Source organism: Triturus cristatus, chromosome 1_2, assembly GCF_964204655.1.
Source record: "Triturus cristatus chromosome 1_2, aTriCri1.1, whole genome shotgun sequence".
Taxonomy (NCBI): Eukaryota; Metazoa; Chordata; class Amphibia; order Caudata; family Salamandridae; genus Triturus; species Triturus cristatus.
This window is the reverse complement of record NC_140580.1, coordinates 1,011,314,809-1,011,327,720: the sequence shown is the minus strand read 5'-3', so window position 1 is coordinate 1,011,327,720 and position 12,912 is coordinate 1,011,314,809. Positions and strand designations below refer to the sequence as shown.

The window sequence follows — 12,912 nt, the reverse complement described above, 5'->3', positions numbered from 1 at the left end:
TGTGGTCCGGCCCGGATCCCTGCATGCTGCGTAGTGGTCGTGTCCTGCCAGCCCTGGGCCAGGGACCATGTCATGAGACTCGAAGATGGACAGTATGGTTGACCCTATGCTTGGCATGCAAAGCCTGGAACACTGGAGAGAGTCCCATCCAGGCCATCTTCACAAAGTCACGTCGGACAGCAGGTTAAACAGGTGACGAGGTAATGAAGTCACAATAAGGCTCGAATTATCCCAAACCAGCTGTAATGAGACCTATCAATGTATCAAGTGCTCAAAAGGGTCAGTATGTGAACTGGAAAACGTGTAAGTACACAGTCTCATCTCAAAATAGAAAACCTATGAAAGGCTAGCGTAATACGAGTCCATTCCATGAACCAGTGTAATGACACAACCCGACAACACAGGTTGCTGAGAGCAAGACGCAAGCAACAATAATGAAATCAAATCTATCTTCTATGTTTCTATATGCAAAGCAACTCAAACATAAAGTCTTTAGGCCTTTTCGGAATTTCAGTATGCCAGGGTGCAGGCGGTTATTCAACGAGCTCCTTGCCTGCACCAAGTCCAAGAGCGCTTTTCTACTAAACTGCACCTTCCTAAGTGTAGGAACCTTCAGCTGCAGATCTAAACCAGATTGCAGGTTCTGGTTATGTTTTTTGTAAAACAGGGTAGTTAATTTTGATGAAGGGCTCTGTGACTTACACATTGTACCTTGTGTTACATTCATTCCTATACACAAATCCCAAGAAGTTAGCATAAGACGATTGCTTTTCTTTACCTTAGTAAGGTCCAAGCTGCAGAAATGTGAATAAATTGGGATCTTCAAATTATTTTGTCAGCTTGTTGAGTCGAACAGTAAAATAATAGTATTATATTGATATTTGCCCTTTCATTATAAATGTATTTTGTTGACCGCAAACAATGTCAAACGTGTATCATGTCATTTCCCCACTAGCTACAAGGGTGGGTCTCACATGCTACATGTTTCTGACCCGCAGCAGGCCTAGTCGACTTCTCCGCGCTCTGCTTCCGAAACATGTTTCGGATCGGAGTAGGGAGAGAGGGAACAGAAACTACAGACAGAATCAAGTTTGCCATATGCAGTCTGTACAGAAAGAATTGCAAAACAGGAACAAGAGATTCAATTGAAGAGTTGCACAAGAGAATGCGGGTGGCACTGTGCCAAGCAGCATTGTGCTTGGAAACTCTTTAGATCTCTACAACTGACTCAACCAGTTCTTCTGGCTCATTATTAAAATGAGTGACTACTTACTTGGAAGCAGAGCAAATAGAAGGGTGGGGGGGGCCCATGTGGTAGGAGGGTGTGTCAGATCCGCAGCACTTCACAGCATACCTTTCCAGATCTGTCAGAGTGGCACTCTCAGCTGTGTATGTACCTGTGGGGAGCACTTTAGAGAGTCGTGTACTCAAACATCACTGACATTTCAAATTATTCCACTTTCCCTCTTAAAATCTCAAATTAGACTTTCCATACAAAGAGCTCTGTGGCATGCCAGGTCCAAAGATTTGTGCCCTGGGGTGAGAAAGTGGTAATACAGGGGAAGCGGAATTGGAAATGTCAGAAGTGCAAATTTTAGCTTTGTTGTTTCTAAGCTCGAGAGAAATATTCAATCTGCATCTATAAACAAGCATAAGCCAATGCGTCTGGTCTTAGCAGGCTAGTGTAATTGTTTTTTTTTTTTTGCAAACACATTCCAAAAAATAAACAGAAGAAAAAAGAAAGCAGGTGGTCGCCTAAAAATCGTACCCATATATTTGCAATAAAAAGTTGTGATAAAAGAACAGTCATTGCATATCACTTTATCAGTATGGTAAAGGGACTTCCTAGCAGGCAGTCGCACGTAGGTCACGTATAGGAATTCTTTTGACTTTTAATGGACATCATAGAGAAATATTATTATTGGTGGTGTAAAGTAAAGATGCTTTTTGATGTGAATCACTTTAACTTGAAGACATAGTTTAAACACACGATAATTACTAGAAAAAATAGTTTTTTTTAAACAAGGAAAATGAATGGAAAGAATAAACATTGGAAAGCATTGGCCCATCAGTCCTTGCACTGAAGGTTGCCTCCTTTTAGGCCGATGCGCACACGTTATTAGGAGAAATGCCGCTACTCGCCGTGCAAGAGAGCCAATGGCTGGAGTGCGTTGATGAACTGCGCCGTGGTGGTGTTATGCTGGGTAGAAAAATAATGTGAGTGACAATCGTACAGACCAATAGATGAAGGGGGATGATCAGCGCTAATGTAAAATATGTATGAATTTTTCTTTATTTTTTTTATAACATCCATCAGGTGATGCAGCTAAATCTGTTTTTAGGCGAGGACTAAAAATCATTCTAGTGGAAATTTATAACCAAGAACCCATGGTCTCTTATCCCGAGCTGACGGTATAAGTAACCTCCCCCATTGAATTCCGGAATGAACTCTGCTGACAAATATCTTTTGTAAAAAATGGTGGCGGTCCTCCAGAGGACTCCGATGATCAATTTCACAGAAGAAAAGTCGTACAAGGATGACCAGAAGCGTCCCACGGCTTGTTTAGGGCCCCTGTCCCAGCAGGAGATTCCTGTATGTCTTCCATCCATATTTCTATTGATGTATGTATGAGAGGAGGGGGATTGTGTGTGTGTGTGTCTGTCTGTCTGTCTGACATGTCTGGTTCAAAGCTGGAATCAATCACTGGATCTTGATGAAGCTGCTTTCACTCCGCCAGCTCGTGAAAAAGCCCGTCATCAAGCTTCATCCCCGGTAGGCTGCTAATTATCTTCCAGACTAATCCACAATATCCCTCCACTATCCTTCTGAATCCAAATAACTGACTAACCTATCCACCACTCAAATTACTTTCATATTTCACTATACTAATCCAGCATGCTACTTGCCAAAAAAGCGCTTCAACACCCCATCAGGGGTAACAAGTGCTACGTAAATGCAGACCTTTTCCCCTCTTCTATTCCTCCGCTATCCTTCTCAATCCAAATAACTGAGTAACCTATCCACCACTCAACTGACTTTCATATTTCACTATACTAATTCAACACTAATCCTTCATGGGTTCCGGAGTAGTGTGCTACTCGCCGAAAAAGCACTTTCACGCCTCGTCAGGGGTAGTAAGCGCTATAAAAATGCAAATGCAAATACAATACAATACAATATGTTGCATGTAGTCTCTTATTGATAGATATATGTAAAGCCCACTAATGCATTTTGGATACAGCTGTGCTACAGAAAAATTAAAAATACAAGTGCACACTCAAAGCCCTGAAGAGGCTTTCAGCTGACGTAATCAAGTAGACCAGAGAATGCACCAATGACTGGTAGAGGTTGGAGATGGAGAGTAGAAGGCGTTACCCCAGATGTAGGATCTTGTTAGGTGCTAAGCACCAGAAGTTTGATGTTTGCGACTCTGTGCTGTGAACTGATATAGCAAGTGTGATTGTGTCTCTTGGGACCTCATGGGGCTATTCTCAGTATGGTAAGTGGGTCCTCAAAGACCGGTTTTATTTTTGCATCAGGAGGTTTATCTCTTGCACTCTAATGTTCCTCCATCTTCTCTTCTTTCCGGTCCATTCCACGACCTTCCCTGCAGATCTCAGACACAGTGTATCGCATGGTGCAGGACCAGGCAAAGGCTCACCATGAGGCAACTGTCCGACGATGTGAAGCTGCACAGACTGCTCAAGAGGCGTCGATCCGCACAGACATGGACCAGATCATCACTTCCAAGGAACATCTGACGAGCAAGATCCGAGGTACCCTACAAGGCGTGTGAGGGTGCGCAAGGAGTGTGTGAGATGGTTTCACAAAGAGTAGGGCTCCTTGTAATCCTTGACAGCTGGTTCGGAACGGAACATTGAATCGTCATAGTAGTGTACTGGTGTTTGACAAAGGTTACATTTGACTTAAAAGTGACACAAGTGATTTGGAATGCACAGGGAGGATTCCTAACATTGATGTGCTTCTGTGAGATACAGAAGGCGTGTGAAAACCCTGGCATGGGTGAGATGTGTATATGATGGAGCCTGGGAGTGTAAATGTTGACACTTTTGTTGTAGGGTCTTCCATTCAAGGAATAGTGTGAACTGTCACACTAGTAGGAGTGTGATGGCTGTCAGTTGAGTTGATACTATCATTGTCAGTGCCGGCAGGTGCAAGCTGCCTCCTGACGAGGACCCTGGCACTTATTTTTGTTTTTACAAATTAAGCACTGAAAACACTACAGTGTAACTCCTGTTATACAAAGCTGTGGGTAAGTCCTAGCTACTAAAGCACAGTGCTGTATTTCCGGATAGAGGTTGCAGATTACCAACTCTGAATCTACTACTCTGTGTTGTAACATCCTCTGGAAGACAGTGGGTGCTGTTACACTGCAGTGTTTCTCTTTGGGGTTAGAGTTGGGGCTAAGTCCTTGTAGTGCTTTGCTTGGTACTTGTGTCCTTGGGGTTTGCAACATAAAGTAGGATGGATCTGGTTAGTTACTTTTGCTGGAGTGTAACTGGGTAGATCTGGGACTATGTCCCCACTCTGTGAATCCTGTGTGCAGTGGTTCAGTGTAAATGCTCCCACATGTGTGCCCAAGTGGGAGTGCTGGCTCGGGTACTCTTTCTGTTGGGATCCTGCATAAGTAGACATGTGATATACTTTTGGCATTAGTGCCTTGGTTAGTGTATCTGATACCAGAAGGTATGGTGGCACTAAATTTGAACAAATAAAACAGGACTTTGTGTCTCTGGTACATCAATTTTCTAGAGATCTGAGGTTGATGTTAATGATATCTTAATGGAGGGCTCACTTAATGGTCCCCCTCTCCATCCCCAGCCTCTGTCCTTCCCAAAGCTGAAATCTGTGTGCGGAACCACATCCAGCCGTACATCCCCTCCATCCTGGAGGCCCTGATGCTGCCCACCAGCCAAGGCTTTTCAGAGGTGCGCGACCTCTTCTTCAAGGAGGTCACAGAAATGAACATGAATGTGGTGAATGAAGGAGGAACCGACAAGCTAGGAGAGGTGAGTGCAGCCAGGTCCCAACCGTGAGACTCTTGGGGTCTCCTCAGAGCGAGGAAAAAAAGTTGATGTTTTAGAGTACCTTTCTTTTGATCTGTTCCTACTTCTTGCTTAGGCAGCAAATATACATTAACCTTAACCACTTTGACATATACTTCCCTTCGAAAATTGTCTTTTCTATAACCACAATAAACCTCATCTACTCTCAGAATGTCTTTATCATACCCACAATAACACACGTCTCTACTCAAAACGTGTCTTTAGAATAACTGTTAAATCCACATAAATTCTTGAGAAATGTATTTACCTTTACAGCTACAACACACTTCCACCTATGAAACCTCTTTAGCGTGATTACTTTAACTTGCATCTCCTCTTGAAATGTGTCTTAACCTAATCGCTATAACACACATCTACCCCAAAATATTTCTTTATAATAAATACTATAACACTCATCAACATTTTAAACATCTTTAGTATAATTACTATACAATTATAACCCACTGCCGAGGGCTATACGGGTTATAAAGGCTCTAAGACCCTGTTATAGGCCTGTGTTGTAGGCGAGGGCCTATAATAAGGTAGAGAGGACCTTTAAGAACTGGTATAGCCCAAAGCATAGATAGAAGGGCTACAAGGCTGTTAGACCATTCCACCCATCGCGAGTAGAATGCTCTAAATTAGGAAAGGAGAAACAGAAAGACAAACATCGGAACGCTGGAGGAGAAGGCATATACTATAGCCTTATAGCCCACAGCCGAGGGCTATGTTGGTTGTTAAAGTTCCTGAACCCAAGTTATAAGCCTGAGCTGCAGGCGAGGGCCTATAACGTGGGTGAGGGCCTTTAACAACAGGTATAGCCTGAGGCAGAAAGGATATACAGCTTTTTGAACATTCCACCCACTAAGGGCAAAATGTACTAAATTAAAAACAGAGAAACATGAAGACAAACAATGGATTGTTGGAGCTCCGTGCTTATACCAGCCATTATAAGCCTGGGTCCACTTCATTGTGTTCAATGGAGATCTCAACATTCCAATGTTCTAAAAATGCCTTAGAGCCCGCCGTAGCGGGCTCTACCGGCCATGAGGGCCTTTAACAAGGGAGTGGGCCTTTAATGGCCAGTAGAGCCTGCTACGAAGGGCTCCAAGGCTATTACAACATTCTGCCCCTAGAGGGCAGAATGTTCTAATTAGCAAAAACAAGCACCTCTCGGAGCCCAAGGTGGTTTAAATCCAGCAACAACTGTGAACAAAGTCAAAAATTGGAATGTTGGAGCTCCGGGCTTCTACCAGCCTTTAGAAGCCCGGAGCACTCCATTGTTTTCAATGAAGCTCCCAACATTCCTATGTTCTAACAGTCGTTATTGTCCCTTAACCACTTCATTGTCTTCAGTTGACCTCTCAACATGCCAGTGTTCTAAAATAACTCCCACCTTCTCTCAAAACATGTCTTAGCCAGAACCACTATACAAAATATCTACTCTTGACATGTGTCTTTGCCATAACCACTATTATACTCATCTGCTATAGAAACATGTGCTTACCATAACTTATATAACACACATCTACTCTTGAAATGTGTCTTTAACTTAGTTAACATTTTACACTTACTCTAGAAATGCACCTTTACCATAACCATTAAAACAAAAATGTGCTCTCAAAGTGTCTTTGAAATAACTACTATTGCATGCATATACTCTTGAATAGTATCTTTAACATAATTCATATGACACACATCAACCGTCGAAACATGTCTTTCACTCAGCTTCTAACACACCTCTACTCTCCAATATTCATCAATAACCTAAACATTCTGGAACAGTTCAACTCTGCAAGCAGATTTACTTACCGAAACTATTCTAATACACATCTGGTGTCCAGACATATCTTTACCCTGCCCACATTAAACCACATCTACTCACCAAGGATACTTCTTTACTCATCCACTTTTCAGGCACCTTCTTCTCCACCCATATCACTCTTCCTACAGCTTCTTACTTTATGACTTCAAGTGTGCAACTCCATTTTCACCATCTTTAAGCACATAGCACTGCGCTTTACAGTTTCAAACCATAAACACTCTCCATGCTCCCTTCCACTTCTACCCCTTGTGCCTTGGTGGTGTGTTTTTGTTGCACTAACTGTACTGCAAGGCGCAGGGCAGTTACTGTGTTTTACCTTTATGTAGCGCACACAAATCCACAACCTTGTGGAATATTCCTTGGTGATTCTCCATGTTGTCATAGCCCCCTGCTTATGGTTATATCATTGATCTATACTCATTGATTGATATGGCTAAAAGCCTGACAACAAAATCCACCTTCATACCCACGACTCCACTACCACCAGTATGAATGTGTGGCTGCCTACACAGCACCAATTCACATACACAAAACTGGATGCCTACTTTTTCCTTTTGCTATTTTCCCTACTTTTGCTTTTTACTATTTTCTCTTCATTGTGTTGGCCCATTTCCCGCAACTCTATGCCTGTAGCATAGGGACAAAGGAAGAGAGAGTGTGTCCCCATGACTGACTGTCACTGCCATCAAGTGTCTGTCAGTATAGCTGTCGCTGTTCGACCTCTTACCTCTGAGTCTCTCTGGCTCATTCTATATGTCTGTCTCACTCTCTGTCAGTCTACACCAACCCGTTGACACTCCTCGCAATCTACCTGGCTCACCAGTGTGTCTGTCTGTCGCTCTATGTTCCTGCCTTCCTCTTCACAATCTGCCTAGCTTCCTATCTCTCTGTTGTTCTAGGCCTCAATCTTATTGTTAATTTTTTCACAATTCTTTATTGAAAGATTAAAACAAAACAGTGTGTAGGGGAAGGAGGGACGGGGAACATAAGGCAAAGTCTGTCAGGTTCCCTCAGCCTATCTACACTCCACCTCTCCTACTCTTCAGACACTGCCTGGTTCCCCCTTTGTGTCTGTCTGTAGATGTTCTCTGTGCCCCCTCTCTTCCTCCTGACATGTGCCCATCTCCCTCCGAGTGTCTGTCCGCCTGACACTCCACCCCCTTCACTTCTCTCAATATGCCCACCATTCTTTGAGTGACGTCTCTGGGCCCTTTCTTCTCAGCACATGGAGAAGTTGTCCCAGCTGGCCTACCACCCGGTGAAGATGCAGGTGTGCTACGAGAAGATGGAGCACCTGAAGCTGGAAGGCCTGCAGCAAAGGTTCGACGTGTCTAGCACAACCGTATTCAAGCAACGCGCTCAGATCAATATGAGAGAGGTAAGGGACTGGGTGAGATCAGGATAGAGACATTGAGTGGTCAATGCTGCTGCTACATTAAGGCCTCTGTAGACAGGTGCTTGAAAGCACCATCAAAGTAGAGAGCCAGATTGCAACACATAGTTTTAAAATATGGCCTTGTTGTCCAAGATCTGAACATAAAGTTCACACCAAGAAGACTGTGGGCGTGTTATTGATGATCTTTTTTGGGTGGGATCCAATCTCTTTACTGAAAATGTAATCTTGCAATCAGAGGGCAGCACAGAGGGGCCTCTTATGCTGAGAGTAGCCCCAGGATTGGTCTGAGCAGCTTTGTTTGCCGCTTAGACAGTGCATTGGAGCCTGTGGCATTTCTACAATCTGGTTGTGCAAAACAGCTGGGTTGGAGAAACATAAGAGCACATGTCAGTTTGGACGCCCTAAGATGGCTGGCCAAACAGACATGTGCACTTATAAATGCACACTACTCCTCCTCCCTGCCATAGCCCGGCCCCTCCCATGTAAGCAGAGCAGACAGAGATACATAAAATGATAACAATCATATTTTATCGGTTTATTGATCATCAGCTGACAGTGGGGCAACGCTCTTCCGCAATTACGGAGTAGCCGCCCCTGGGGGCATTGCAAGCACAGAACAACCTCAGCCGACGGCAGTCTAGTAATAGCTCCAGCAGAGAGATGTTTGTGGATGTGTGTGGATGGGAAAGGTTGCTGAAGAAACAGAAGTAGAGGAGCTTGGCAAAGTGTTGGGGGAAGGTCTGAGAGTAGGAGGAGTGACCGAGAGGAGGATAGTGATAGAGAGATAGGGGCATTTGTCTTTTCGGGCGTGCCCTGCACCTTGTAGTATTACGTTGATTTGGCTTTTTGCCACCAGATGTCTCCAGGACCACATCCAGCCTGTGATCCCAGGTGTACCAGCAGAAGGCACCTAGTGCCAGGGTCATTAGAACGTGGCCATGATCTCCCTGTAATTTCCAGGAAGCAAGAATTTGGTTCACTTATGTCCAGCAATGTTTCTGGGCTCAGCTCTGACTAAACTGAGCTTAGCTGCAGTTTAGGACTTGCGAGACTGGCCTTCCACAATGATGCTAATAATGGTGTAGTGATTGGTCTCTGCCATCTCTACCCTCCTACAGTTGCTTGATGGGCTATAAGTGTTAATGCGTGGGTCTTTACCAAGAGTGAGGCTTTCATTCAGGAGCTACTGACTGTAGGGCACTCTAGGGGAGCAGCAACGTCCGGACCTGAACTCTTCAGGGCTGACCGGTGGCAGACACATGGACCTGATTACTCTACAGACACTGACATAGCTTCAAGAACAGGGCCGGCAGAGTTCTACATATGATTCATGTATGATAAGGCCCATGATATAACTTATAGAGTTCCTTATTTTTGTAAATTGTGGAGTAGCTAAGTAATGTAATCCACAATGTACATATCTTTGCCAATTTTGCTTTAAGCATTACATTATCATTATATTATTATTGTTATTATTAATTATAACAATAATCATATATAATATTATTAGACCGCACTATTCGTGCTGCCATTTATTTATAGGATCCAGCAAAGAGACCTCTCCATGAAAAAAACTTGGGAGTGAGATTTTTCTGCTTTACACTAGAGTGGCCATATGGCTCCTACCATGCGGACATCTTGTTTCCAGACCTGGGATTTCATAAAATAAATCAGTGCATTCTGGGCTCTGTATTCTTGGTTCATTTCATTTGACTTATTTCTGCAATGACACCTAAAGCAATGATTTGTAATGGGCAGTTGTGTCCAGAGCGCAAGCAGTTTTCTGGTAAACCTAGTTTCAATCAATTAGTGAATCAGGATTTATAAAGCACGGCTAATTACCTGAATGGGTATCCAGGTGCTTGCAGGCCCTGGAGGCTTATTAGAACAACCAGGTCCTGAGGGCCATTCAGAATTCCAGAAGTGAGATGATGGTCCAGAGGTGCGTTGGGAGGCCGTTCCAGGTCCTTGCTGTGATGTAGGAGAAGGAGCGTCCTCCACTTCTGCTTCGGTAGATGCAGGGAGTATGGGCAAGTGAAAGGGAGGTGGAGCGTAGTGTTCTTGCTTGTTGGTGGAAGTTTAGGTGGTGGTTAATGTAGGCGGGTCCTTGGGTGTGTGTGGCCTTGAGAGCATGGGTCAGCAGCTTGAACTGGCATCTCTTCTGTAGGGAAAACCAGTGGAGTTTCCTGAGGTGGGGTGTGATATGGGTTAGTCCGGGAAGGCAGAGGATGAGTCTGGCTGCGTGTTCTGTATGGTCTGAAGTCTCTGTAGGGGGTGTGTGCCGATTCCGATGTAGAGGGCATTGCCATAGTCTAGTCATCTGGTGATGAGGGCTTGTGTCATGGTGCGTCTCGTGTGTAAGGGTAGCCACTTGAGGACCTTGCGTAGTGTGCGCAGAGTGAGGAAGAAGGCTGAGGAGATGGTATTGTGATTTCATGGTGAGCTTGTTGTCCATGATGATTCCAAGGTTTCTGGCGTGGTCGGAGGGAATGGCTGCGGCTCTTGGGTCTGATGGCCACTTGGAGTCTTTGCTGCTGTTGCCAAAGGTCAGTACTTCCGTCTTGTCTGTGTTCAGCTGCTGGCAGTTGTTCTTCATCCAGTCGGCGACGTTTGTCATGCATCTGTGGAAGCTGGTTCTGGTGGTGGTGGTAGATCGTTGGTGAATGAGAGGATGAATTGGGTGTCGGTTAAACCAGCAGTACTTGCTCGTGAGCGGGAGGGTGCATTAAAGTCTGTGAGGCACTAGATGCACGTCAAGGGTGAGGTGGCAGTCCTCCAACGTGTCTGACTCACGCCATATAAGTGAGACTTAACATGACTGGCCGAGAGCAAGGGAATGATTCTTCCAGAGGTCTGCTTCACCATTAAGTTCATAATATAGCCTTATAGCCCGCCGTAGCGGGCTATACCGGCTGTTAAAGGCCCGCTGCAGCGTTAAAGGCCCGAGCCGAAGGCGAGGGACTTTAACAAAGCAGAGGGACTTTAAAAGCCGGTATAGCCCTGCTACGAAGGGCTATAAGGCTATTAGAACATTCTGCCACTAGAGGGCAGAATGTTCTAACAAAACAAAGCCTTCAGGGAGCGCGAGGGGATTCAAATCCCCTCATGCTCCCTGAAGCCTTTGTTCACAGCCAGAGCTGTGAACAAAGACACATTGGAATGTTGGTGCTCCGGGCTTTTACCAGTCATTATAAGCCCGGAGCACTCAATTGTTTTCAATGGAGCTCCCAACATTCCAATGTTCTAATATAGCCTTATAACCCGCCGTAGCGGGCTATACCGGCTATTAAAGGCCCGCTGCAGCGTTAAAGGCCCGAGCCGAAGGCGAGGGACTTTAACAAAAGCAGCGGGACTTTAATAGCGGTATAGCCCTGCTACGAAGGGCTATAAGGCTATTAGAACATTCTGCCACTAACAAATTAAACAAAGGCTTCTCGAAGCTCGAGGGGATTTAAATCCCCTCGAACTTCGAGAGGCTTTTGTAAAACATTGGAATGTTGCTCGGCGGGCCTTTACCTACCCGTAGAAGCATGGAGCACTCCATTGTCTACAATTGAGTGCTCCACATTCCAATGTTCTAATGTCACTTATAAGTCTCTCATCAGCTATCAACAGACTGATATCAGTTTAGCTGTTTCCTCCATTCATTTTATAATACCGATATGTTAGAAACTGATGTTTCTTTCATTTTACAATGATAATTCATCTTCTCTGGTTCTGCATTTGAAGGTCATGAACTGCCCTCGGGCTCATTCATCAGGGGTAGTAAGCGCTATATATATGCAACCACAATTACAATTATTAAGATTTAAATATCTTTACCAGTTCCAGTGCTTTAAGTGGGCCGGTACTCACCGGTACTGAGTACCGGCACTTCCGATTTTTTTTGCCGTCAGTACCGGCACTTATCTGTAGCCAGGGGTAGTACCGGTACCCTGATCCTCGGCACGGCAGGCTCAGGTTAGTTTTCTGCTCCAGTACAGGGCAGACGCCGCTCTGCTTCCGAGGAGCTCGTAATTAACTGGGCTGAAGTATCCTTTTCCAGAGTTGCTGGTGAAGAACCCAGCAGCTCCCATTTGAATGTCCCGAAACTGCAGGGTGGTGAGAGGGCTTGTGTCACGCTGTGATTAACAGGACAGTGTCTCTAGACAGACCCTGCACTGTCAATCAGATGCGCAGCGACCATTCGGGTGAAAGTGCCATCATGACTTTAATTTTGTGTTAGGAGTTAATTTGTGTTTTTTGACATAAACACATTTCTCATGTGTTTTAATATGTGCTGCAACTGGTAGAGAAGTCTCTATGTATGATGATATTTTGCCCTTAGCCCCGCCCACTTGCCACACCTCTATTTTAATGAGTACCGGCACTTATTTTTCCCCATTTAAAGCACTGACCAGTTCCTTTTCATACACAAAACAATCTCCCCTGTACTGGAAGGGCGCGCTAAATACGTCTTTACGAAGAACAATTTCAGCAATGTGTGTTGAATGTTCGCAAGCAATATGGCAACCGAGCTACATACAGCCCAGCCTAGCACAAGCTGCTCTCTGGGACCTGTTATCAGGTGGGTGCGACAGCCTCTTGTAGCTTTAAACACACCCATTTTGAGATGAATAAACCC

General features: G+C 44.7%; 2 protein-coding genes across 2 annotated transcripts in view; both read left to right on the top strand.

Annotated features, from left to right (window-relative positions):
* LOC146868592 (uncharacterized) overlaps nucleotides 1-12,912 on the top strand; it is an 895,771-nt gene that overhangs the window by 453,805 nt on the left and 429,054 nt on the right. The gene's annotated exons all lie outside the window — the stretch shown is intronic.
* The window catches only part of LOC146868595 (protein Niban 2-like), a 299,178-nt gene that overhangs the window by 255,257 nt on the left and 31,009 nt on the right, over nucleotides 1-12,912 (top strand). Inside the window, exons 8-10 of the mRNA XM_085611743.1 lie at nucleotides 3,615-3,777; nucleotides 4,844-5,031; nucleotides 8,115-8,270. Coding sequence (XP_085467869.1) covers nucleotides 3,615-3,777; nucleotides 4,844-5,031; nucleotides 8,115-8,270 — 507 coding nt within the window. The remainder of the gene's footprint in view (nucleotides 1-3,614; nucleotides 3,778-4,843; nucleotides 5,032-8,114; nucleotides 8,271-12,912) is intronic.